Below are 27,592 nucleotides of genomic sequence, written 5' to 3' on the forward strand. Positions count from 1 at the left end.
GTCTAGCCATCCTGTAGATCTGGGGCCAGATTCTTTCCTTTCTGACATATCTTCTCTCACTCCCTCCCTCCCACCACCACCACCACCACCGTGGTGGGAATTACTGCAAAGTTCACAGTCCTGGGCCAAGGAGATTTCTCTTGGCAGCTCCATTCTGCCCAGCTATGTCCTGCAAATGCCTGTACCCCATCATTGGCTGCCAGCTTCCAAGACACATCCACTCCTAGGTGCTCTAGCCGGCAGAGGCGGATTAAGGTCTGTTGAGGCCCCCCTCCCCGCCTCAGAAGAAAATACTGGGCCCTTAAAAAAAAAGAGAGAGACAGGGAAAATAAAAGTACATGTTAACCATATTTTTAAATAAATAAAAAATATTATGTACTATTAATGTTTAAATTGCATATATGAAACCAAACTTGGTATCATTAGAGAAAAGTTCAAATTTGGGGTTTTGTGGGGTCCTTCAGAAGTGGGGGCTCAGGTTGCATGCCCGGTGCGCCCGCCGTTAAACCCGCCTCTGCGAGTAGGGGGTCAATCCCACTCCTAATGCACCTCACACCCCATGCTCCCCCACCTTCCTCATTACTCCCCAACCCAGTGTCCCTACCAACTTCCCCAGGCAAGCTGTGGGGATGGCCGCCCCCGCCTGCTCCCAGCCCAGGGCTAAGCGGTCGCGAAGCGGAGCTGATCGGGCGGGGCAGCCGGACGGGCGGGACCTGTGCCCGCGCAGCTCCTATAAAGGGCGGTAGCCGGCGCTCCGGGGCACTGCGCCTGCCGCACGCCCTCCGCGCTCCCGCTCCGCCGTCCTGCCTGCCTGACCGGCCGCTACCTGCCCCACGACATGGGTCGACAGAAAGAGCTGATGTCCCGCTGCGGGGAGATGCTCCACATCCGCTACCGGCTGCTTCGCCAGGCGCTGGCTGAGTGCCTGGGAACCCTCATCCTCGTGGTGAGTGGGGGGGACCCAGAGAAGTCCTTATGTCTCCAGCCCCTGCATTCCCAATCCCTCTGTTCTCTCTGCTTTTCAAGACAGCCCTGACCCCTCTCTCGGCTCTGATCCCCACCTTGACCCTTACAGAGTGTGCTTCCCCCATAGCTTTACCCCATCTATGACAGCTGTTACTTTCTAGTAACAGCTTTGATTCTCTAACCTCCTACTAGTGACCCAGCCCACAGGCTGGGGGCAGCAGTCACTCCTGCAGTCTGGGACTTGTGGTCCCCTCTCAAGGCTCCCATGGCTCCCCATGTTCTCGAGTCCCACCCTGGGAGGCAGTGGGGGCAGAGGCAAATGGGCCCCTATTCAGTTATTTGGCTTGTGATGTCTGGCCCCTAATGAATAATTAAGCCTCAGAAAGTCCAAAAGTTCCCATGACATGAGGACAGTTTGCAGAGGGTGGAGACTGTACAGGGTGCAAACAGCGGAGGGAGAGGAAAGGAGGATCCTGAAGATAGGAGGCTGTGAAGGCTGCTGGGTGGCAGGCACAAAGGAAGTGGTCATTGGAGTTGCTTCCCTCCCCTGAGCTACTCCCAGTCCCTGTCAGTTACCCAGAAAGATGCTATCAGCTTCTGTGCGGAAGCTCTCTGAGTTACTCTATGGGTTTTCCAAGGTGGACACTCCCCTGCCCCAGCCCCACTCACTCCCCGGTTACACCAGTTTTACCCCTGGGTTGTTTCTGGGTGACTCTTGTTTGCACTTCTTGGGTCTGGCAGACACACCAGTTGTAGTCTCCATTTCCTGTCGCAGTTGCTCTCTGATTTTCAGCCACTCATGTGGTTATACCTGTTTGCCTCCTCAGTTACTTCTGGGTTTAGTTGCTGCATTGAAGTGGGTAGGTTACTCCATTCCTGCCCCAACCCCAAACCTAGCTAATGCAGACCTGCCAGCCTCCTGTGGGCTTGGAAGCTTAAAAAGAGGCAAGTAGGGTTGGGGTGGCCCACCCTACATGGGTGGAGGTGGTAGAACAGGCACCATGGGAAGAGGAAGACTGAGTCTTACCTCTGGAAACAGGAGGAAGGAGACCAGGGGGGCACTTTATCCACAGCCCCTCCCTCACAAGACTAGGGGCCCTATCAGTCATTCCCATCTCTTTACTCCCCTGTGCCAAGAAGGGAGTGGAGCAGGTACTTATTATCCTCCTGACCCAGAGCCTTGTATCCCCACTCTCTATCTCAGCGGTTCTCAACCTGTGGGTCGTGACCCCGTCGGGGTCGCCTAAAGCCATCGGAAAATACATAATGCATATCAGGTATTTACATTCCGAATCATAACTGTAGCAAAATTACAGTTATGAAGTAGCCACCAAAATTATTTTTTGGTTTGGGGTCACCGCAACATGAGGAACTGTATTGCAGGGTCACGGCATTAGAAAGGTTGAGAACCACTGCTCTATCTGATTCATGATCCAGCCCCCTGTTTGAGAGCAGCCAGGGCAGGAGAGTTGTCTTCCACATTCACAGAGGGGTTTCCTTGTCCCCTTTCAAGTCTCAGATCACCTCCCCATGAAGGAGCAGTCAGGCCTAGTGCTGAGCTCTAGTAAGGAAGGTTTCAGGCTCAGGTTAGTTAGTATGAGGCGTTGGGTGTCAGTGAAAGCAGAATCTCAAGGGCAGCCTGAAGAGGAAGGGGCAGGCCTGAGGGAGCTTGAGTGGTAGGTGAGGGTTTGCCTACCCATTTCTGTGGGTTGAAGACCTAGTGCCTACAGTGGTAGAATTGGGGCTGGCTTTGGGTGAAGGGAAGTCCTTTTCTCTGGGGTACCTAGTAAGAGAGGGGCACGGGAGGAGAAGGAGGGGTAAGGAAGAGGAAGATTAGCCCCAAGGTGGTGGAACTGGCTCTGACAGCTTTTCACTCCAAGGCCTCCTGGGTTGGAGCCAGATTTGGGTCTCAGGCAGGCAAGGAACTAAAACCAGGGCCTGCCAAGCTCAGCAGAGTTCCCTAGACACACACGTGCCTATCCCACCCCTCACCCCCCACATACTCACAATCTCTGATCTTTGCTCTCACCTGCCTGTATACCTTTGCTCTGCCTGTATCACTGCTACTTGCTTCTCTACTATCTCTTGGTCTTTCCAGGGATGATAATAAAAATGCCTAACAACCCACTACAACAGGACACTGACCCATCAGAATGAACAAGGGCCCTTAACATGGGTTTTGGAAACTGCCTGCTTAGTAGACATAAAACCTTTAGTCATGGGAGGGTAGAAGAGGGGAACCGGGCAGGGGCTGGAGCAGCTTTGGGGTCATTCCGTGGGCTCAGGGCAACAGCTCTTTATAGCTGATACAAAAGCATTTTTACATTTGGACAAGGGGAATAGACATGGAGTACATTGTGTCCTTGTAGAACATCAGGGCCCTTCATTCTCTTGAATCCCCTCGTACCTGGCAGAAATCTTAGAACATCAGGGCCCTCCATTCTCTTGAATCCTCTCGTACCTGGCAGAAATCTTAGAACTAATCTTCCCACTTCCATTGCCCTGTAGCCCAGATGGGCTAGTGAGGGAGCCACTCATCATTGTCTACAGGACCTCTAAACCTGAGTGAGGGCCCTGGACCCCTGAGGACAGAGACAGGAACAGGTCAAGAGAGGGGCTCTGAGGAGAGCCAGGGCATGGGCAGGGGCTCTGACATCCTAGATTAGGAGACTTTGATTCAACCTTACTTCTTCTGGCTTCCTCTCTATTTCTTTGTGCTCCTTACCCCCATCACCACCACCACTACCACCTAGATCTTCTTCTTTTTTTTTACAGAGACAGAGAGTCAGAGAAAGGGTTAGACAAGGAGAGACAGACAGGAACGGAGAGATATGAGAAGCATCAATCATTAGTTTTTTGCTGCGACACCTTAGTTGTTCACTGATTGCTTTCTCATATGTGCCATGACTGTGGGCCTTCAGTAGACCGAGTAACCCCTTGCTCGAGCCAGCGACCTTGGGTCTCAAACCTGGGTCTTCTGCATCCCAGTCTATCCCAGCTCTATCCACTGCACCACCACCTGGTCAGGCCCTAGGTCTTCTTTGGGGCAAAAAGAGAGGCAACTGCAAGTGGAAGATGGGTGAGAGCCTTCCTATCTCTTCAGGTCAGACCTGAAAGGCTAGAGGAGAAACTGCTAGGGTGAAAGCTATTCCTCTCCACCCACTCCTATTGAGATTCAAGAAAAACCAATGAAGATGGTTCAGCCATCTTTTGGGCTCCCGGCTGCAGACTCTGCTTCCCTGGGAACCTGTTATGTTAGAGTTGGGATATTGGGGGTGGAAGTGCATGTCTTCTTCTTCTCAGGGTGCAATTACAGCAGAAGGGGTTTCAGATGAATTGCAAGACAGGCCTTCCGTCCTCCTGATGGGGGCAGGCAGAGGTTGACTTCTGCTGGCTTCACCCGGAGTGAGAGTTGCTGGGTCTCCCCTGGGCCTCACCTTCCCTGCCTTGTTCTGTTTCCTGACACAGATGTTTGGTTGTGGCTCCGTGGCCCAGGTCGTGCTTAGCCGGGGTACCCATGGTGGTTTCCTTACCATCAACCTGGCCTTTGGCTTTGCTGTCACCTTGGGCATACTCATCGCTGGCCAGGTCTCCGGTAAGGCCTTACTCTACTCTCAGTCATCACCCCACAACAGCATTCTCACAAGGACTCCCACTGGGGATCAGGGTGGAGGGACATTCCCAAGAATACAGCATAGCCACAGAATGAGCTCTGAGCCTTTAGAAGAGGAAAGTGGAGAAAAGAAACTTGATACTTAGAAACTTTGACTCTCACCTTGGACTTAGAGATTAGCAGAGTTGGCCTATTATACAGTGCAACCCACCATCTGGCACAAGGAACTTTCTCTGCACCCCTGCTCCCTCAGACCAGAGATGGGGAACAGGAAAGCCGTGGGGAATCCTGGCCTCCCCACTATTAGCCAAGGCTAATAGGTCTCATCTCCTATCTGCACAGGGGCCCACCTGAACCCTGCTGTGACCTTTGCCATGTGCTTCCTGGCAAGAGAGCCCTGGATCAAGCTGCCCATCTACACCCTGGCTCAGACACTGGGAGCCTTCCTGGGTGCTGGGATTGTTTTTGGGCTGTACTATGGTAAGCATTAACCTCCTCCTCTACACCCTCCCTCTGCTGGGGACCTGTTGGCACCAGGCCTTTCGATGACAGACAGCTTGGGGCCTGCCCAGGCCCTAGGCTCATGACTCACTCATTCACGCACAGGACCAAGGTGAGGGGCACAGGGAAAATAAACGAGTTGGGCAACAATAACATCTCAGGTCCTCACCCCACCCACTCTACCACTTCTAACTCCTGAGTAAACAGCAGTGATTCTACTTACCCATGACCCCGGGAGGGTGGGCCCAGCCTGAGAGGAAAAACAGGGCTCAGGCCTCTGCGCTCACCCACTCGGGGTTTACTTTGTCGCCAGATGCAATCTGGGCCTTTGCCAACAATGAGTTGGTAGTCTCAGGCCCCAATGGCACGGCGGGCATCTTTGCCACCTATCCCTCTGGACACTTGGACATGGTCAATGGCTTCTTCGACCAGGTATGGACTGGGGACATGTGAGGGAAACACAGAGAGAGGAGCCAGGCTGCCCTGGGTTGCTGATGGGCACTGGGGGATAAGACTCCTTGTGGGGACACCTGCTTCAGGATTAGAATGGCGGGTACTTATATTCAACCAGCTCCTCAGGAGATCCTTATCCCCCAGAAAATTTTAGCTCCACTGTCCTGAAGAGCAGAATGCAGGAGGGAAGCCAGAGGCTAAAAGGAGGGACCAGAGGGCGGGGTGGGGGTTACTCCTCACCCTGTTCTTCCTGTTTGCCAGTTTATCGGCACAGCCTCCCTCATCGTGTGTGTGCTGGCCATTGTGGACCCCTACAACAACCCTGTCCCCCGTGGCCTGGAGGCCTTCACTGTGGGCCTGGTGGTTCTGGTCATTGGCACCTCTATGGGCTTCAATTCCGGCTATGCTGTCAACCCTGCCCGGGACTTCGGCCCTCGCCTCTTCACTGCCATCGCCGGCTGGGGCTCAGAAGTGTTCACGTGAGTCCTGCCCCCACCCAGCCAGCCAGCCCCAGCTTGTCTTCCCTCTGCTTGCCCCACGCACCCCTAACTACATATTCTGTCCCTCAGGACTGGCCGCCACTGGTGGTGGGTGCCCATCATCTCCCCGCTCCTGGGCTCCATTGCCGGAGTCTTGGTGTACCAGCTCATGATTGGCTGCCACCTAGAGCAGCCTCCACCCTCCACTGAGCAGGAGAATGTGAAACTGGCCCACGTGAAGCACAAGGAACAGCTCTGAGTGGGCAGGGGCCATCCCCCATGCCCCTGGCCCTGGATCATCCACTGACTGTGCAGGGGCTGCTTCCTAAAGCCCGTATATAATCTCCCTCCCAGGCTAAGAAGCTCCTTACCTGCCCCCACCCCACTGCACAGCCCCCTCTAGGATTTTCCACTGGACCCTGTTCAAATAGGACTTTAGGCCACTGCCCTTAAATTGTGATGGGACAGGAAGTAGGGCCAACATAGCCCTTTGTCTCCCAAAGGGAGGGAATGGGCAGCAGGTGTGTGACTGTGTGTGCACATGGGTAAGTGTGTGTGTTTCCCAGATATTCAGGGCAAGGGACCGAGTGGAAAGCATTTTAGTTGTTGGGGAGTCTAAAGGAAGGAGGAGGAGGATGTGCCCCTCTGTCAGTGAGGAAAGTACCAGGGCCCCTTGTTTCAGGGGCTCCAGGTGGAGAAGGGTCCAGATATATGTGTTTCTGAGTGTGTGTGTGTGTCTGCCCTGTTTTCCAAGCAGGGGCTTAGGGGAAGATATGATGGGACTGTCAGTAGGGCTGGGAGAAGGGGCCGCAGCCCAGGTGTGGACCTCTGGGTGTATATAAGTAGGAGCCGAATGATGAGTTTCTGTCATATTGTAGGCATCGAGGGGTGAGGTGAAGTCCAGGTCATAAGTTTCATGTTTGCTTTTTTTTTGATATAGCAGATGTTATAGTTTTAGGGATAAGGGTTGGAGATGATTTTAAATAGGGTCTTCACTCTTTTAATCCACATGTATACTCTTGCCTTTTATAAAAAAAACAATAAAATAATAAAATATATGCCTAAAACTGCCAGTTGTGTAAACATTTCTCTGCTTGTTTTGTTGTTTTCTTGGGGCCAATTAAGGAGCTTCGGTGTATCTGGCCACAAATACTCAGGGTGCCCAGCTAGGTGTTTAACCTGACCGGGCACCCTGCGGGCAGGGGGCCATCACAGACAGGTCAGAGAGCCTCTTCATCTCAGCTTGAACTCAGCAGTCCCACACTTTCCCCAGCTTCCTTCTTCCTGGGAGCCCTGGCACAGTGCATGGCACCTCCTTTGTGACCCCTGCACTTTCCCATCACCCCAAGAAGAGAGGCTTGAACTTGGCCTAGGGAAAAACTCTCACAGGCAGACCTGCCCCAAGGGGAGGACTGTTATCCAAGAAATAGTGAGATCCCTGTTGCTAGGGGAGACCAACAGACTGGGAACCTGTATGTCTTCTACAGCTTGCAGCTGTTTAGGCTCCATCAAACTCCACCCAGAGTTTGGTCACAGAGCCTCAGCAGCCTGCCTACTTCCAGGACTGCCCCAGTCAGTCTATACAGCTACCGGAGGGATCTTTCGGAAACCCCTGCTGAAAGTGGACCTCTTTCCATGGCTTCTCCCACTGCCCAGGGATAATTTACAGCCCCCCATTCTGCATTCAGGTCCTCCAGGACCTGACCACTGTCCGTACCCATCCCTCACAATGCTCCATCCACCCCAGACTGCTCTGTGCTCCCGTGCCTTCCTCCCCTCGGACCTGTGCTCCACAGAGTCCACTCACTAAAGCCCTCCTGGTCTGCTCTAAGGCCTCCTCCAGGAATCCACCCGTGCTCTTCCTCACTCTTCCATCGCCATCTATAGTCAGTTGTCTGAGGCCAGAGACCATAGCTGCCTCCCCCTGTTTCAGCTCTTCCGTCTGAGGCACATCGGAGTCCTGTAAGGCTGGGGTTGGACTGACTGACTCTGGCACCCTGACTACCCAGGGAGACAAGGGGCTTGGCACACCTGAGACCAGTAAGCTCTGTCAGGTGATCACATGCCCCTTCTTGAAAACCTTCTCCTTCCTTACCCAATCCTCCTCAAGTTTCACTGTGAATAAAAGGGAAGGTGGCCGCAACCCAGCCCTCCTGCAGAGTTAACCCCATGGGAGCCAGAAGATCCCTGGGTCTGGCAAAAGAACTGTGAGTTTTAGAGGCTAAATCAGCTCTTGCTTCCCAGCCATTTCACAGATGAGGAGACCACAGCCCAGACAGGGTGGGTGGCAAATGCAGGGTCACACAGCTAGAACTCTGGGGTGAAGGTGGGGGAGAAGGCAGTTTCATCTCAGATCTCCACCCTCTCTTTGTCCCTCGCTGCCAAGAGAAATGTATGGAATGTTGGAGGGAAGCATGCCAGAGGGAGTGTCCCTTCCAAGCCGTGGAGGAGGAAGGGTAAACCTTGGGAGGGAAATGTGGCTTCAGTTTCATTCCAGCCACATTGATCCCACCTTTAGTGTCCCAACCTGCTGTCTTTCGGGCATACCCAGTGTCCTCTTGCCATCCTTTCCTCTCAAATCCTGCAGATCACCTTGACCAGTCAGCCAGGGGGTGGTGGGAAGCCTTCTAGTGCAGTGGTTAAGGAACATAGTCAAATCTGGATTCCAGGCTCAGCTTGGTCTGGTCTCTCTCTAGCTGTGTGACCAGGAGGTGGTCACTTTCTTTCCCTGAACCTCAGTTCCCTCATCTGTGAATTGGGAAATAGAAGAGGAAGTAATGGAAGAGAATCCATGAAAAGGATTTAGTACAGCGACCAGCGGATGGTATATAGTCACCTCACCTCATAATTTTTCCTGCAGAGTTGGGGCGGTGGGGCGGGGGTGGAAAAGAGATGCTAAAAGCTGTTTTTAAAGGTCATTAAATTCAACATCCTCTTCCTCATCAGATTCCTTTCACGGATTCTGAATTTCCTGGGGCCAGTGTGTTGGGCGGAAGGGGGAGAAAAGTGGGTGACGGCTGGCTGAGCGCTGAATAGAGGTGGCTTTTGGAAGAAGATTGAAAGGACGCATAAGAGGGGGCCACACACACAGGTGTGGAGGGCAGAGGAGTACACAGCCAAGGGAGCACGTTGGAGGGAGGGTCAGTTGGTGTGAGAAACCGTAAGGCCTGCCCGGAGCAGCAAGGCAGGGCAAGGGCTGGTAGGGACCTGAGCCAAGTGGCAGCATGTACCAGGGCAGGAGGAAAACTTCCCACTTTCCCACCCCTTCCCGCTTAGGCCTCTTATTATTCTGGCTGATGGTAAGTTCTAGAAAGAAATCTCTTCATCTACTTTAGGAAAAGTGTCTTAATATTTTTCTTTGGTATTTTTCCGAAGTTAGAAGCGGGGAGGCAGTTAGACAGACTCCCACATGCTTCCGACCCGGATCCACCTGGCATGCCCACCACGGGGCAATGCTCTGCCCATCTGGGGCATTGCTCTGTTATGGCTGGAGCCATTCTAGCACCTGAGGTGGAGGCCATGGAGCCATCCTCAGTGCCCAGGCCAACTTTGCTCCAATGGAGCCTTGGCTATGGGAGGGGAAGAGAGAGATAGAGAGAAAAGAGGGGGGAGAAGGGTGGAGAAGCAGATGGGCACTTCTTCTCTGTGCCCTGACTGGGAATCGAACCCTGGACTTCCACACGCCAGCCCGGGCCAACACTCTACCGCTGAGCCAACTCACCAGGGCCTCTTAATACATTTTTCAAGGTGGACTTTGAAGGAGACTCACCCTGTGGGAGAGGAGACATCCCACACTTCATCTCTGTCCTTTCTTCCTGAGTCCTTTCCACATCCCGCTTTGGAGGAACCCAGGTTTCCTTAAAGTTCTGACTTGTTTGGATTGAAATTGGTCTCCCCAAAACCTGAGCTTCATTCCCATTTCCTTGTGTGCCTGCTTCTGTATATGCACACATACAGTTGTGCACTTCTCAGTGTTTCTGAGTATGCTTGTCTCTCTCTCAGTATGTCTGCTTATGTCTCTGTGGGTCTGCGCCTCCGGCCCACCATGTCTCTGTCTCTGTCTTTGTCACTACCTGACTCTTTGTGTGTGCATATTTCATTGTGTGTTTACAAGTGAACATCTTGTGTACCTTGGAGTCCATTTCTGTGCGTACCTAAGAGTGACTCTCCTGCCAGCCCAGTCCCGCTCATCTTACTCCAGGGCATGCCTCCTCCTTAATTCTGGTAATGAGCTCCCTCCTTGCTAACTCTTTCCCCTTGATTCTGTTTGTCTGAAAACCTGGGTGGGGCTCCCCCTAGGCTTGGGGAAGCATGGGTGGAGTAGTTGGGTGGGGTGGGAAGGGGAAAGGAGAGAATACTCCACCAAAACCAAAATCTCAGTGGTCAGAGATGCTCTTGACCCCCCAAGGAAGGTCTGTGGAGGAGCAGCCTACATAGGGCCCTGCACCCCCACACTGGGAAGTGGGAGCCTATCCTGGGGTGGGGATCTGAGCTGTGGGCCAGGGAATGCTGGCAGTGCAAAGGGAGGAGTGACTGGGGCATTGGGGCCTTTAGGGAGACTGAAGGGGTTCACCTAGAACACCGCTGACTCCTAAGGGGGCTGAGGAGTGGGTGTGTCTGTCCAGCATCTGGGATGGCCTTCTCAAGGACTCTGAGTCTCCACGTTGGGGCCTCGGCTTTTGGTGCCAAGTTCATTTGAGGGAAGGGAGAGGATAGCAGTGAGAACACAGGCTCTATCTAGTCTGGGTGCCTGGGGTGTCCCAGAGTGGCACCCACCTCCTCTTTGTATAAAGGGGATACTGAGACCCAGAGTCTCATTCAGGGTCAAAGAGCAGTGCAGCAGAGTGTGGATTAGAATCTAGTCTTTCGTCTCCTACCTGGTTCCCTTCAACCCCTTTCCCAGACAGCACTTTGCAACATCTCAGGGAGCAGGCTGGGTCCAGATCACCCAGCCCTTCGCAGCCATGGGACCTTAGGCATGTGGAGTCTCCATTTCCCCCAGATCCAATCTCCAGCCTGTGCCCCAGGAGACTCATATCTATGGGTTGCATCACCTGGGTCTCTGGCTTCTAGTTGGGTTTGGCAAGTGGGAAGCACAGACAGGAAATTAGAGGGCAGGGAGGGTGGGAGTGTTTGGGGAGAGGGGGCTTCTAGAAGGTCAGGGTATTTATGCCTTTCCCAGGGTCTCCACTGTGTTCTAGTAACACTGCTCTCTCCTCTTGCCTCTTCCGGCAGAAGGGGAAGCTACCTGCTGTTAGTCCCCAGGCTATCCCTTGTTGGTCCCTGTGACCCTGCCTTGGCCTCTGTTGATAGTCCCTTCATAAGCTCTTTTCAGCGAAGCCCTCCCAGGATGCACTGTTAATGCTGGATCTGATGGAGTTCATCTCTCTGCTCTTCAGTTTCTTCCTTAGTAAAACGGGGGTAGTACTAGTACTCTACTCATCTCATTAAATTGCACGAGGTGAGGATTAAATGAGACAACACATGTACAGAATAATGCCAGATGTAGTAGTAAATGCTATAGAATATAGAATAATATTATTATTATGTTTCCTTGTGAGATCCCTGTGTAGGTTGAGAGTGGTCATAATAATCAAATAGGGATTTCGAGGGTAGTGTATATGGAGTCAGGATAGAGTCATTCCCTGGGAAGGTAAAGGCAGGAGCAGAGTCCTAATCTGTGTTTGCTAATCTTGTTTCACAGCCTTATCAGGAAGACCTTCCTTCTGTAGGTGTCACTGCCATTCCTCTGCAGCTCAAGAATGGGGCAGAAACCAAGATAGTTATGATGACTCTAGAGGCCTTTTCTGACTCACCAACACACTGGGAGTTGCAACAGCCTTGGGAGTAGGCCCCTGTCTCATCCTTGCATATGGCCAAAACCGGAGGCCCAGGTGGGGGAAGCACTAATTGGGGGGTCTTATGGGACTGTGAAGATTGCCAGTGGGATGAGGTTATGAGTGGGCTGAAAACTTACTTGCCTGACCCGGGCTCCCTCCTTTGACTGTCTTGGCCATACTTTCAGGTCAGACTGAGATATGACGTGGTGTGGAGAAGGGGCGGGTACTACCTTTCCCCGTCTCCAGAGCTCTCTGGGAATAAAGCTTTACCCCAGATTCAGTCACCTCGACCGGCTTCTCCAAAGCCCCTATGAGGAGTGGTGGGCGTTTTATTTTCCTTTTTTTTCCTTTTTTTAGAGAGAGAGAAGGGGGGGAAGAGCAGAAATAATCAACTGTCATGTGTCTTTTTTTTTTGACAGAGAAAGTCAGAGAAAGAGAGACAGCTAGGTACAGACAGACAGAAAGGGAAAGAGATGAGAAGCATCATTTCTTCATTGCAGAACCTATGTTGTTCAATGATTGCTTTCTCATATGTGCCTTGACTGGGAGCTAGAGCAGAGTGAGTGACCCCTTGCTCAAGCCAGTGACCTTGGGCTCAAGCCAGCGACCTTGGGCTTCAAGCCAGCGACCTTTGGGCTCAAGCCAACAACCACGGGGTCATGTCTATGATCCCATGCTCAAGCCAGCAACCCGGCGCTCAAGCTGGTGTGCCTGCGCTCAAGCTGGCAACCTTGGGGTCTCGAACCTGGGTCCTCCATATCTCAGTTCAATGCTCTATCCACTGCGCCACCGCCTGGCCAGGCAGGAGTGGCAGGCTTTTACAAGGCTTCCTCACTGTGCTCAGAGCCAAGGAGGCCTGGCTGGGAGAGGCTGGGCAAGGGGGTAGAGGACTCTGGGAGCCCCGATAATCATCAGAACATGGTCTGCTGCTCGTCTCCATAGAGACACCCCCCCATAGCTGAGGAGGCACCTGGAATGTCCTGCCTACTGCCTTCATTCTTTCCCTCTCTGCTCAGGGTCACTGACAGCGCCTGGCCGGAAATAGATTAAAGGAGGGGAAAAGGTGGCCTGGCCTAAGGAGAGAGGCAGGCTGCAGGCTCAGTCTGAGGGAGCTCTTTCCTGTCAGAGGTAGCCTTTAGCTGGGGGATCCTGATTCTGTGTCAGGGGTAGAGAATGGAGAGTGATCCCCACACCTGTGGACAAAGTCTTCCTTTTATCAGACAGCTTGAGTCACCTTTGGCCCTTAGAGGTGTGTGTGTGCCCACATACACGTGAGGGTGTGTCTGCTGTGATTGAAGGATGTGTGCATTTTCACAAACACATTTACATACTCACTGACACACCCATACACACTCACTCCACATTCAGGCATACTCATACTCTGACATCATCTCACACTCACTCACACACTCCAATGCTCAAACACTGTTAGATACACTCGTGCATTACACATTCCACTCTCTCTGACACACACCTGCACTCCCTGTCCTTACAGAGACACACACTCTTTTTTTTTTAATGTTTTATTTATTGATTCTGAGAAAGTGAGAGGGAGAGGGAGACAGGGGTGGAGGAACAGGAAGCATCAACTCATATGTGCCTTGACCGGGCAAGCCTGGGGTTTGAAACTAGCGACCTCAACATTCCAGGTCAATGCTATATTCACTGTGCCACCACAGGTCACGCAACATACACTCTTACAGTCATGCACATGTAAGTACATATCAACACTCTCAGTGCACTCATACTGAATACACATATTTATCCAGCACTCACACTTGAATACACTCCTACTCACAGGTTGCCAGAAGCCACACATCTATGCAATAAGTCTGATAGGCTGGAAGTATGCGTGGGAGGTGAGTGCAGAGATCAGGGGATAAAGAAGTAGGAGTCATGGGGGTCAGGATGTGGGGTTGGGAAGCTTTTAGGTTTTGAAGTCACAACCCAGATTTCAGAATAAGTGGTCAGGAAGCAGGGGGTTTAAAAAATGTGACTGAGCCTAATAACCAGGTGGTGGTGCAATGAATAGAGCGTCAGACTGGGATGCGGAGGACCCAGGCTCGAGACCCTGAGGTCGCCAGCTTGAGCACAAGGTCGCTGGCTTGAGCAAGAGGTCATTGAGTCTGCTGTAGCCCTCTGGTCAAGGCACATACAAGAGAGCAATCAATGAACAAATAAGGTGTCACAACAAAGAATCGATGCTTCTCATCTCTCTCCTTTCCTGTCTGTCTGTCCTTCTCTCTGACTCTTTCTATCTCTGTTATACACAAAAAACCCAAACAAACAAACAAAAGAAAAGAATGTAACTGAGAGTGACTGAGAGTCTCAATGTGTGAGAAGGGCACATGGTAGCTGTTTACAAATACTTGCTGAATGAGGAAACCGCAAAATTGAATAAAACTCCCTATTTACAAGTAGTAGCATTGTCTGTCTCACAGAAGTTTAAAATCCTAGGCAACTAGAGATTCAGGGCCACATTACCCTCTGAAAGTCCAGGTCCTCTCTAGACATTCCAGAGAGCAGGAGGCTGAGTCTTAAATACAGGTGATGTGTATGAAGCTACTGGGTAAGGCAGTGGTCAGTCCCAGCGGGGCTCCCTCGTCTCAGGGTGCAGCTGCTAAACCCAGGGATACCTAGTCAGAGACAAGCCACAGGGGGCCCGGCTGCCAAGGGATGAGCAGAAAATGAGCAAGCTCTGGGCTATTCTAGGATTTGGGCCTAGCCAGGAAAGAGAGGAACCTGCAGGGATCCTTTGAGATATGCAGGATCAATGAGACCAGCAGAAACTTTGTAGAAGAGCTCCTGGAAAGGTCTTATGTGCAAAGTAAGTACCTCTGGTCTTTTTGCCAGAGGGCTTGGGGTTTTGTTTTTTTTTTATAATTTTATTTTTTTAAAGGGCTTGGGTTTAATTCACTTATTTGTTTATTATTTCATCAAATATTTATTGAGGGTCTATTTTACACCAGGTTGTGGTAGATACCAGGAATACTATAATGAGCAACATATATACAATATCAGGTAGGAAGCATTTGGATGCAAAAAAAGGAAATCCACCCACAGTGGCTTGGGCAACAATGGTAATTCATTGGCTCATATAACTGAAAAATCAAAGGAAAACTTCAGGTGAGGCTTGATCCAGAACTGATGTTCTTTCGGTTTCTCCTCTTTCTTCCATGTTAGCATGAGGTGTCAGCGTCATCCTAAGCCTGGATCCTTTTGTGTTTCTAAGAAGTAGGAGATTGAGAGATTGAGAAAGATTCAGTAGCTCCAGGCTCCCTGCTTCTCTTTAATGTCTGTGAAGGGAAAGGGAGAATCTTTGTGCAGCAAACAGCCAGAGGTGCACACTGGCTGTGCACCAGCTTGGTCATATGCCCAGCTCTGAATGAGTCTGACCTAGTGCATCTCTAGCCCCAAGAGAGATATTAGTTCCATCTGAACAAAATGGATTCTCAAATGGAAACTGCAAACTCTTAGGAAAGGGAAAACCAGAGCCTACCAAATGGTTACTGTTGCTATAGAACTTAAAGCCTAATTAGTGGAGGAGACTACAAATACAGTCAATCAAAGAAAACTGGGAACTGGGACATTTTACCAGAACAAAACATCTCTATTAAACTGGCTACATAATTTGTAGGGCCTAGTGAAAACTAAAAAGGCAAAGCCCATTACTAAAAAATTATTTAGGCCCTGGATGGTTGGCTCTGTGTTAGAGCATCAGCCCGGTGAACCTGTCTCTCTCTCTCTCACTAAAAAATAAAATAAGAAAATAATAATAATCATTATTACTTTATTTATTTTTTTGACAGAGACAGAGAGAGTCAGAGAGAGAGGGACAGATAGGAACAGACAGACAGGAAGGGAGAGAGATGAGAAGCATCAACTCATAGTTGTGGCTCCTTAGTTGTTCATTGATTGCTTTCTCATATGTGCCTTGACCGTGGGGCTACAGCAGACCAAGTAACCCCTTACTCAAGCCAGCGACCTTTGGTTTCAAGCCAGCGACCATGGAGTCATGTCTATAATTCCATGCTCAAGCCAGCCAACCCCATGCTCAAGCTGGTGAGCTCCCACTCAAGCAGGATGAGTCCATGTTCAAACTGGTGACCTCAGGGTTTCTTTTCTTTTCTTTTTTTTTTTTTGTATTTTTCTGAAGCTAGAAACGGGGAGAGACAGTCAGACAGACTCCCGCATGCGCCCGACTGGGATCCACCCGGCACACCCACCAGGGGGCGACGCTCTGCCCCTCCAGGGGGCGATGCTCTGCCCCTCCAGGGCATCGCTCTGTTGTGACCAGAGCCACTCTAGCGCCTGGGGCAGAGGCCAAGGAGCCATCCCCAGCGCCCGGGCCATCTTTGCTCCAATGGAGCCTCGGCTGCGGGAGGGGAAGAGAGAGACAGAGAGGAAGGAGAGGAGGAGGGGTGGAGAAGCAGATGGGCGCTTCTCCTGTGTGCCCTGGCCGGGAATCGAACCCAGGACTTCTGCACGCCAGGCCGACGCTCTACCACTGAGCCAACCGGCCAGGGCAACCTCAGGGTTTCAAACCTGGGTCCTCCACGTCCCAGTTCAACACTCTATCCACTGTGCACTGCCTGGTCAAGCAAGAAGAAAAAAATTATTTAGAGCCCTGGCCAGTGAGCTTGGTTTGTTAGAGCAGGGGTAGTCAACCTTTTTATACCTACCGCCCACTTTTGTATCTCTGTTAGTAGTAAAATTTTCTAACCACCCACCGGTTCCACAGTAATGTTGATTTATAAAGTAGGGAAGTAACTTTACTTTATAAAATTTATAAAGCAGAGTTACAGCAAGTTAAAGCATATAATAATAATTATTTACCAAGTACTTTATGTCAGATTTTCACTAAGTTTGGCAGAATAAATCTTTATAAACCAACTTACTATAGTTAATCTATCTTTTTATTTATACTTTGGTTGCTTTGCTACCGCCCACCATGAAAGCTAGAATGCCCACTGGTGGGTGGTAGGGACCAGGTTGACTACCACTGGGTTAGAGCATCATCCAGATACACAAAAGTTGTGAGTTCAATCCCTGGTCAGAGCACAGATAAGAACAGATTAATGTTTCTGTCTCTCACTCTCTCTTTTTTCCTCTCTCTCTAAAGTCAAAAATAAAATTAAAAAAAAAATTATCTAGAGCCCTGGACAGATACCTTGGTTGAATGTTCTCTTGATATGCCAAAATGGCAGGCTCGATCCCCGGTCAGGGCACATACAGGAAGCAACCAATGAATGCATAAATAAGTGGAACAACAAATCAGTGTTTCTCTCTCTCTTTTTCTCTCCCTTTCTCTCTAAAACTCAATAAATTGAAAAAATTATTTAGAATTTCAAGACAGCAACAGTATTAAATCAAGTGCAGGACCTTTTTAAGGTCTTGGGTGCCTGCCCATAAAGCCCTCCTTGCATCTCTATATTGAGACCTGGAGGATGATAAGGAATTAGCCAGGTGGGGTGCCCCAGGTAGTGGGAACAGCTTGTGCAAAGGCCTGTTGGCAGGAGATAGGTGCCCTGGGAAAGCTGGAGCTTAGAGTTCCAGATGAGACTGGAAAGGTGGATGGGGCTCATGTCAGGCAGAATCCTGTCAGGGAGCATCTAAGAAACAAAAGCCTCCTAGGGCTCTTGCTTGGTGGCCCCGGTGAGCCCATCCATCACTAGGAGACAGGGAGGAGCCAGCTATGGGCCAGACCCCACCTTGGACGGAGACCCAATGCACAGTGAACAGGTCAGAGAAGTGTGGTGAGAAACCTGGATGTCAAGAATTCTCACCTGCCCTGTGGTGGCACAGTGGATAAAGTGTAGGCCTGGAATGCTGAGGTCGCCAGTTCAAAACCTCAGGTTTGCTGGGTCAAGGCACATATGAGACGTAACTATGAGTTGATGCTTTCCGCTCTGAGACCCAGAGCAAGTTTCATCACCACTCTGCCTCAGTTTCTCCCCAGGATCACAGGGGTGCTGTGTGAAAAGATCTAACCCTTACCTTCCTCTCCAGCTCTAGCATTCTGTGATTTTCTTCTGGGGTTCCTAACAGTCTTAACTTCAGATAATAGAAAAAAGGAGGGAAGGAAGGAAGGAAGGAAGGAAGGAAGGAAGGAAGGAAGGAAGGAAGGAAGGAAGGAAGGAAGGAAGGAAGGAAGGAAGGAAGGAAAGAAAGAAAGAAAGGAAGGGAAATCCCTTTTTCATAGCAGGTCTTTATGTTATTAACAAACTCTGCTGAAGGTTTGAGGAGGTGTAGGAAGTTTACTTAGACTAATCTCCATATGCTCAAGTTGAATATTAGACATCCTTGGTCTTGGAAATCATTTTGGCTCTTCCATAAGCAATTTCTCACCGGCACCTTTTCTTTATTTAGCACTGTTATAAGAATGCCCAAACTTGTAGAGAATTTTTATTAAAATTTATTTCAGTCAAACAGAGGATACGCCTGCAAGCTGGATCTCAACAGACAGAGCTCTTTGAGGAAGAGGTGGCTGCAGGGGCAGCAGAGCTGCATCCCGCTGACTCCTGCTCCTGACTCACTGCTGACCGTTCTCACCCAGGACTGAGTTGCTCAGGAAGCCACGCCACTGCCATGGCTTTTAAAAATCCCGGAAAGACACCCATGGAACCAGAGATGGCGATTCACTGAATTAGAATTATGCTAATCAGTTGCGAGAATAAGTCTTTGAAGAAGGTGTGTGCTGACTTGATCAGAGGTGCAAAGGATAGGTATCTCAAAGTGAAAGGACCAGTTTGGATGCCTACCAAGGCGCAGAGAATCACTACAAGAAAAACTTCCCGTGGGGAGAGTTCTAAGACTTGTGATTCGTTTCAGATGAGGATCCACAAGCGATTCATTGACTTGCACAGTCTTTCTGAGATTGTTAAACAGATTACTTCCATCAGTATTGAGCCAGGAGTTGAGGCTGACATCACCATTGTAGATGCTTAAATCGGCCTTTTTAATAAATTGACTATCAGTGGTTAAAAAAATGGATCTCCACAGACTGAGATAAGTACTTCTAAAAATAACAGTTTGCAGTTTGTTTTATGCCTATGTGATTAAGGAGAGTAGTAAGGAAGATAACATGAAGGTGGAAGAAAGCAGGTGAGGTCAGATTACAGAATAGTTAAAATTATGTGCTCTCTTCAGGGTGGTGATGCTTTAGAAGAAGGGGTTAGAAAAGAGGTATTTCAAAGATGTGTTAACATAGATGCACAGAAACAATGACAGAACTTGTTTAAGGTGAAGATAAACCTTTCACTAAAGAAGTTATAACCTTGCCCTGGTCAGGTAGTTTGGTTGGTTACAGCATCATCCCGATACACCACCATTGTGACTTTGATACCCAGTTAGGGAACATATAGAAACAACCAGTAGCCTGACCTGTGGTGGCGCAGTGGATAAAGCCTCGACCTGGAATGCTGAGGTCGCTGGTTCGAAACCCTGGGCTTGCTCGGTCAAGGCACATATGGGAAGCAACTACTATGAGTTGATGCTTCCTGTTTCTCTTCCTCTTTCTCTCTCTCTTTCTGCCCTCTATCTAAAAAAAAAAAAAAAAATTCAATAAAGAATCAACCAGTGAATGCATAAATAAATGGGACACCAAATCAATGTTTACCTTTCTCTCTGTCTAAAATCATTTAAAAAAAAAAAAAAGTTATAGCCCTGACTGACTTGCTCAGTTGGTTAATGTTGTCCTGATACTTGATGGGTCTTATCCCGGGTCAGGGCACATACAAGAATTAACTAATGCATGTATACATAAGTGGAGCAACAATTCTCTCTCTTTCTTTCCCCTTCTTTCTCTCTAAAATCAATTTTAAAAAGTTATAAACATTCAGTTTTAATTAATAAATTCTTTTTTTTTTTTTTTTTTTTCTTCATTTTTCTGAAGCTGGAAACGGGGAGAGACAGTCAGACAGACTCCCGCATGCGCCCGACCGGGATCCACCCGGCACGCCCACCATGGGGCGACGCTCTGCCCACCAGGGGGCGATGCTCTGCCCATCCTGGGCGTCGCCATATTGCGACCAGAGCCACTCTAGCGCCTGGGGCAGAGGCCACAGAGCCATCCCCAGCGCCCGGGCCATCTTTGCTCCAATGGAGCCTTGGCTGTGGGAGGGGAAGAGAGAGACAGAGAGGAAAGTGCGGCGGAGGGGTGGAGAAGCAAATGGGCGCTTCTCCTGTGTGCCCTGGCCAGGAATCGAACCCGGGTCCTCCGCACGCTAGGATAAATTCTTAATTATTAAAAAAAACCTTCAATGTGCCAAGACTGCGGGTTCAATCCCCAGTCAGAGCACATGCAAGAATCAACCAGTGAATGCATAAATAAGTGGAACACCGAATTGATGTTTCTCTCTCTCTCCCCCTCCCCCTTCCTCTCTTTTTCTCAAATCAATAATAATTTTTAAAAAAGTTATAGGCCTGGAGCGTGACTACCCACCATGACTTGCCCAGTTAGGAATTTATGATCAGATGACCCTGTGAGATTACTTTCATAGAACTCCGTTTTCATTCACAGAACCCTAGCCTCTGCCACCTCACTGGTAGAACCCTAGCCTCTGCCACCTCACTGGTTTTCTTTCCCTCCTCATTGCCCTTCCTCACTCTCTCCATCCTGATTGCTCACTATAAATTTTTTGTAAATTATTCAGCTGAGCAAAAAGCAAAAGACTCACTAGCACAAGTTCTGAGATCTCCTTTAATGGGACCCACTCTCTTCAGGTTTAAAAAAGCAGTTTGGGCACTGGCCGGTTGGCTCAATGGTGGAGTGTTGGCCTGGTGTGTGGATGTCCTGGGTTTTATTCCCAGTAAGGGCACACAGGAGAAGCGACCATCTGATTCTCCCCCCCTCCCCTCCCCCTTCTCTCTCCTTCTCTGTCTCCGCCTCCTGCAGCCATGGATCAATTGGTTTGCCCCGGGTACTAAGGATTGGCTCAGGTGCCAAAAATAACTTAGTTGCAAGCATGGCCCCAGATGGGCAGAGCACCGACCCCAGATGGGGGTTGCCTGGTGGGCCATGGTTGGGGTGCATGTGAGAGTCTGTCTCTTTGTCTTACCTCCTCTCACTTGGAAAAGAAGAAAATAAAATAAAATAAAAAGCTGTTTGCTCCTCTCTATCACAAGGGAATAGCACTCTCTCCCGATGGTGACAGCCTTGTCTGTCTATCCCCTAGTCTGAGTTCATGGAGACAGGAAACAGGTCTAGTTGTACAAATCAGCCCCTCATATGTGGCAAGAAGCTCAATAAATGTTTGTAGGATCACTGAATGGGATTATTCAGACCCCCTTCCCCTTCATCCCCCACCTTGAAGCCCACCTTTCTTTTTTTCTCCTCCCAGGTAATGGTTTTGACAAAGCATTAGACGGACGATCCAGAAATTTTTAATGGGGTCAGTTTGTGAAAGAAGCTGATGGAATAGACAGAGTCCTGGCTAGGACAGTTGAGGCAAAAGTTGTATTCTCCAAGGAGAGTTTAGGGATTTTTGGTGGATATCAGATAGGGTAGATGTAGACCCAGGAGGAGGAGGTAGAGATGACACTAAGGCTCCATGCCTGGGTTTCTTGATGGGCACCCAGCCAGCCTTCCTGGCTGTGGCTGTGCCTAGAGATCTTATCTGGGGCCTGGCAGATACCTGGATCTGAGTCATGGGACCTGAGGCCTAGGAAACAGTTTTAATGTTGAAATTCAGGGGAGGGCAGAGGGTGGGTGATTCTAGTTGGCCACCAGCACATCATCACCACCCACACTTCCTGTCACCCACAGTTACCTTCATGTTTACCACTCATTGACCCTGTCACTCATTTGTCACCCTCACCATCATCTCTGCATCACAACCACTACCCCTTTCTTAACCATGCTGTCACTTGACTCGGTTCCCATCACCTTCTCCTGTATTGCTGCCATTCCTGTCCCAGCTCCATGCCAATGACTGTTGCTATCAGAACCAATCCAGTCTTCTTTATCAACTGCCTCAACTCCAACCCTGTCACTGCTTAGTTACATTCCCACTCCCCTGTCACCTTGACTATCACCACCTGGCCCAGTTTCCATTACTTCTAAGTCCTCTGGACTGTCACTATCTTTCTCTCCATCCCCTCTTTAGTTCACCAGAACTGCCCACCTCTGCTTCCTCACTGTCATCAACATCCTATCTTTTCACCTAGGTCTTTTCTGTTTGCTTGTTTCATTGTTTAGAGAGAGAGACAGAGAGAGAGAGAGACAGACGACAGACAGACAGACAGGGACAGGAAGATAAGGAAAAAGATGAGAAGCATCAGTTCTTCGTTGTGGCACCTTAGTTGTTCATTGATTGCTTCCTTGTATGTGCCTTGACTGGGGCCTTCAGTCGAGCCACTGACCCCTTGCTCAAGCCAGTGATCATGGGGTCATGTCTATGATCCCACCCTCAAGCTAGCTCAAGCCAATGAGCCTGCACTCAAGCTGGCGACCTCAGGGTTTCAAACCTGGTTCCTCAGTGTCCCAGGCCAACGCTCTTTCCACTGCGCCACCCCCTGGTCAGGCCTACTCAGGTCTTGAAATGAGTGTTCCCCTTTGGTGTAGACATCATCAATGTGTCTGAGCCTTTGCACCTGTCTTTTCAACCTCTGGCATCCTTTGGGCTTCCTTACCTGGAATTGCCATGCTCCCTAACTTTGCTCCCTTCTCTTATCAAGGGTGCTTCATTTCAACCCTCTGTTGGCTGTACTCTGAAGAGCAGCCTAGACCTAAAGTCTCTATTTATTAAGTTAATTATTATTTCCCTTTTTAGAATTCCCTGATGTCCCCTTGAACTATTACCTCCCCCATACACTCTTGTAGTCCTCCAGTACCTTGACATGTAACCCTTATGATCAGCTACTTATTCATTGTGTTTAAGGCTGTCTTGCCCATCAGACAGGACACTCTGGGAGGGCAGTAATTGTGTCTGTCTCAGTCATTGCCAGGTCCCCGAGCACGGTATTTGGCTTCTACTAGAGGCTCATGAATGTCTGTTGAGTGAATCTATTTTTTGAGCTCTTGTTTATTGAACACTTAGTGGTGCCAGAGACTGTGCTATGTGTTATATACATATTAACATATTCATTCCTGGTCATATTTTTGTTGTCCATTTTTATTTTATTTACTTTTTGAACATTCAAGGACTTTTGCTGATTTGACACAAACACTTGGAAACAAACTAAATACCCAATGATAGAGGAAAGAGTAAATGAAGTATGGCTTATCTCTTAGTTATGAAAATCATGGTTTGTTTGTTTTTTTGCATTTTCCTGAAGTTGGAAATGAGGCAATCAGACAGACTCCCGCATGCTCCTGACCGGGATCCACCCGTCATGCCCACCAGGGGGTGATGCTCTGCCCATCTGGGGCATTGCTCCATTGCAACCAGAGCCATTCTAGCGCCTGGGGCAGAGGCCAAGGAGCCATCCCCAGCGCCCAGGCCATCTTTTGCTCCAATAGAGCCTTGGCTGCGGGAGGGGAAGAGAGAGACAGACAGGAAGGAGAGGGGGAGGGGTGGAAAAGCAGATGGGCACTTCTCCTGTGTGCCCTGGCCGAGAATCGAACCCGGGACTCCTGCACGCCAGGCTGACGCTCTACCACTGAGCCAACCGGCCAGGGCCTGAAAATCATGGTTTTTAAGAGTTGATAATTATTCTATAATCCTAGCATTAAGTGAAAAGGACATTATACAAACAAGCCTGTGCAGAAAGAATTATTTTTAATTATGTCAACAGAGTATGATGACTCAAAGATGAAAAAGAGTGAAAGGATTAATAGGCATTGTGTTATTTTGAATTGTAATTTATTTTTATTTCTTAAAGTCATATATTCTTTGATGAGCATTATTACTTTTATAATAAAAGCTATGCATTTGTAAAAAAAGAAAAAACAAAGAGGTAAAAATAATGTTTTATGTGAAAGGGTCAGTATTTTATAATCCTATATTTTTGATTTACAAGATCGTAAATTCTAGCCTGACCAGATGGTGGCACAGTGGATAAAGCATTGACCTGGGATGCTGAGGACCCAGATTTGAAACCCTGAGGTTGCCGGCTTGAGCGTGGGCTCACCAGCTTGAGCGCCCAGGTTGCCAGCTTGAGCTTAGGGTCATTGACATGACCCCATAGTTGCTGGCTTGAACCCAAAGGACTCTGGCTTGAACAAGGGGTCACTGTCTTGGCTGGAGCACCCCTTCCCCAGTCAAGACATGTATGAGAAAGCAATCAATGAACAACTAAAGTGCCACAACTATGAGTTGATGCTTCTCATCTCTCTCCCTTCCTGTCTGTCCCTATCTCTCTCTTGCCAAAAAAAAGTAAATTCTAGACTGACCTGTGGTGACACAGTGGATAAAAGCATCGATCTGGAATGCTGAGGTCACTGGTTAAAAACCCTGGACTTGCAGGGTCAAGTCACATATGAGAAGTAACTACTACGAGTTGATGCTTCCTGCTTCTGCCCCCACCCCACCCCCATTTCTTTTTAATTTTAAATATTTATTATCTCTGGTAGATATTTTTCTTTTCTTTTCTTTTTCTTTTTTTTAAAGATTTTATTTATTGATTTTAGAGAGAGGGGAGAGAGAGAGAAAAGGGGGCAGAGGAGCAGAAAGCATCAACTCATAGAGTTGCTTTTCGTGTGTGCCTTGCCTGGGCAAGCCCCGGGTTGAACTGGCAACTTCAGCATTCTAGGTTGACACTTTTTCTTTTTTTTTCCTTTTTTTTTTTTTTCATTTTTCTGAAGCTGGAAACAGGGAGAGACAGTCAGACAGACTCCCGCATGCGCCCGACTGGGATCCACCCGGCACGCCCACCATGGGGCGATGCTCTGCCCACCACGGGGCGATGCTCTGCTCATCCTGGGCGTCGCCATGTTGCGACCAGAGCCACTCTAGCGCCTGAGGCAGAGGCCACAGAGCCATCCCCTTCGCCTGGGCCATCTTTTGCTCCAATGGAGCCTTGGCTGCGGGAGGGGAAGAGAGAGACAGAGAGGAAAGTGCGGCGGAGGGGTGGAGAAGCAAATGGGCACTTCTCTTGTGTGCCCTGGCCGGGAATCGAACTAGGTTGACACTTTTTCCACTGTGCCACCACAGATCAGCCCCCTCACCCCCTTTCTCTCTCTCTCAAATCAATAATAAATAAAGTTTTAAAAAAGATTATAAATTCTATGAGGCCAGGCCTCTTGTTTATCTCCCAGCACCAGGCCTGAATGAAAGAGAGATCAATTAAGTGTGGTAGAATTAATTAAGTGTACCTTTTCTGCTGCATCTCTCACTTTTTCATGTAATTCGTCAGAGTAACCTCTCCCTGCACAGGAAGAGTATTCTGGTGGCTGCCTTGATTTACAAAGCCAAAAAAACGTACGCACGTGATGGCATATTTAAGAAGTGATATGAATTTGAGAAATTCTTACTAGAAACATGAAAATAAGACCTGACTATTCACTAAATCTGCTCTTCCCTTTGTTCCTGTCTCAGAGAGAAGGAGTGGGGTGGATTACTAAGGCTCTTGGATTTTAAAAGTGCTATATGAACACTTTTTCTTTTTCCTTTTTCTCAGTTTTATTGTCTGGAAAGGGGAGTGAGATTCTTTCCCACTTTAAATTATTAATTTATTTTCTTTGAGTAGCATTTTTTTTTTTTTTACAGAGGCAGAGATAGACAGGGACAGACAGACAGGAATGGAGAGAGATGAGAAGCATCAATCATTAGTTTCTCGTTGCACATTGCGACTTCTTAGTTGTTCATTGACTGCTTTCTCACTTGTTCATTGACTGCTTTCTCACATGTGCCTTGACCGTGGGCCTTCAGCAGACCGAGTAACCCCCTGCTGGAGCCAGCGATCTTGGGTCTAAGCTGGTGAGCTCTTTGCTCAAGCCAGATGAGCCCACACTCAAGCTGGCGACCTCAGGGTCTTGAACCTGGGTCCTTTTGCATCCCAATCCGACGCTCTATCCACTGCGCCACCACCTGGTCAGGCTGAGTAGCATTTTAATGAGAACAACACGAAAGCGGGTGCATAACATAATAAATAAAATCTAAAATAAAGACAAAGTTCAAACAAAAGGTATTTATAAAACAAATCTTCCAGAAGAAAGAACTGAGACTAGGTTTGAAAATTTATTTCAAATTAACCAATGAGCTTTACAAGGTTTAGATCAGGGGTCCTCAAACTTTTTACACAGGGGGCCAGTTCACTGTCCCTCAGACCGTTGGAGGGCCAGACTATAAAAAAAAAAACTATGAACAAATCCCTACGCACACTGCACATATCTTGTTTTAAAGTAAAAAAACAAAATGGGAACAAATACAATATTTAAAATAAAGAACATGTGCTCACTTCGGCAGCACATATACTAAAATAAAGAACAAGTAAGTTTAAATCAACAAACTGACCAGTATTTCAATGGGAACTATGCTCCTCTCACTGACCACCAATGAAAGAGGTGCCCCTTCCAGAAGTGCGGCGGGGGCCAGATAAATGGCCTCAGGGGGCTACATGCGGCCCGCGGGCCGTAGTTTGGGGATCCCTGGTTTAGATGATACAAAGCCCAAGCGGTGGAGACAGAGAATTGCTAGTGTGTATAGAACAGCAAGAATTTCTGACAGATAGAGACAGAGCTCTGAAACCAAAACTGACTCCTCTTACTTCACAGGCCTGAGTATAATTTTATACACAAATAAGACAAATACAATACAGAGACATGAGCATGACACAAATAAAACCTGATTAAGCCTAATAGCAGAGTTGTAATTTGGCCCTTAACACAGGAGGGGACGAACACAGAGCGTAACAATTAACAAGGCAAGACCTTACAGAACAAAGAAAGAAGTTCAGGATATACAATTTCTTTCTATTGCAATTTAAGTGAGCACTTCTTAAATATTCCAATTTCAAAGCAATAATATCCAAAGTATCTAGATACTGGAATGAGACTACTCTATAGAAAATATACAATCAGAACAGTTTAATTGTTCAAGCTGGTATTTTCTAATTTTGAGAAAAATTTGATAGGTAGAGCAAGACTGAGAGAGAGAGAGAGAGACTGTCAAGAGTTGAGGGCAAGCCTGACCAGATGGTGGCGCAGTGGATAAAGTGTTGGACTGGGACACAGAGGACCCAGGTTTGAAACCCCAAAGTCGTCAGCTTGAGCGCGGACTCACCAGCTTGAGCGCAGGGTCGTTGGATTGAGCTCAAGGTCACTGGCTTGAGCAAGGGGTCACTCACTCTGCCCTCCATCCCCGCTCCGTCAAGGCACATATGAGAAAGCAATCACTGAACAACTAAGGAACTGCAATGAACAATTGATGCTTCTCATCTCTCTCCTTTCCTGTCTGTCCCTATCTGTCCTTCTCTCTGACTCTCTGTCTCTGTCTCTGTAAAAAAAAAAAAAAAGTTAAGGGTGAAGAAGGCCTGAACAATATGGAATTTCTGACCATTTTCCATTGTGGTGACAGAAGTTGTTTAGGTCTAGTAAGGTTTTGAAATCGTTAAGTACCATCCTCCGGCCATTGAAAGCCATTATCTAGTTTATATTGAGGCCAAACAGTGTTGCAAGAGAAAATAAGGCATTTTGGCTTGATGTCTCCCTCAAGGCTGAAAGATTTAACAGCTTAAGGGAGTGGATTTTGGAGGTGTGAAGTGTGTATTGCCCATAGTGTAGAAAGAGAATGGCAATAAGGGTGAGGGGTGGTGAGTGGCTGACTGTGAACCCTAATAGTGTCCCACTATGGACAGGT

General features: G+C 48.7%; 1 protein-coding gene and 1 pseudogene across 1 annotated transcript; both read left to right on the top strand.

The window, feature by feature from the left end:
• The first annotated feature begins 757 nt into the window (after window positions 1-757).
• AQP3 (aquaporin 3 (Gill blood group)) lies at window positions 758-7,085 on the top strand. The gene is made up of 6 exons (XM_066367824.1): window positions 758-946; window positions 4,435-4,561; window positions 4,922-5,059; window positions 5,394-5,512; window positions 5,795-6,012; window positions 6,103-7,085. Exons 1-6 carry the CDS (start codon window positions 839-841, stop codon window positions 6,269-6,271), a joined length of 879 nt encoding a protein of 292 aa, XP_066223921.1. The 5' UTR covers window positions 758-838; the 3' UTR covers window positions 6,272-7,085.
• An 11,355-nt stretch (window positions 7,086-18,440) lies between these two features.
• LOC136392981 (small ribosomal subunit protein uS10-like) lies at window positions 18,441-18,800 on the top strand (annotated as a pseudogene).
• Window positions 18,801-27,592: the final 8,792 nt, after the last annotated feature.

Source organism: Saccopteryx leptura, chromosome 2 (genome assembly GCF_036850995.1).
Source record: "Saccopteryx leptura isolate mSacLep1 chromosome 2, mSacLep1_pri_phased_curated, whole genome shotgun sequence".
In the NCBI taxonomy this organism is placed as follows: Eukaryota; Metazoa; Chordata; class Mammalia; order Chiroptera; family Emballonuridae; genus Saccopteryx; species Saccopteryx leptura.

Excerpts from the sequence above, each read along its gene's own strand:
- AQP3 (XM_066367824.1), top strand. The coding sequence starts at position 839 with ATGGGTCGACAGAAAGAGCTGATGTCCCGCTGCGGGGAGATGCTCCAC. Across the intron at positions 947-4,434 it reads TGGGAACCCTCATCCTCGTG|ATGTTTGGTTGTGGCTCCGT; the intron begins GTGAGTGGGGGG and ends TTCCTGACACAG. Across the intron at positions 4,562-4,921 it reads CATCGCTGGCCAGGTCTCCG|GGGCCCACCTGAACCCTGCT; the intron begins GTAAGGCCTTAC and ends CTATCTGCACAG.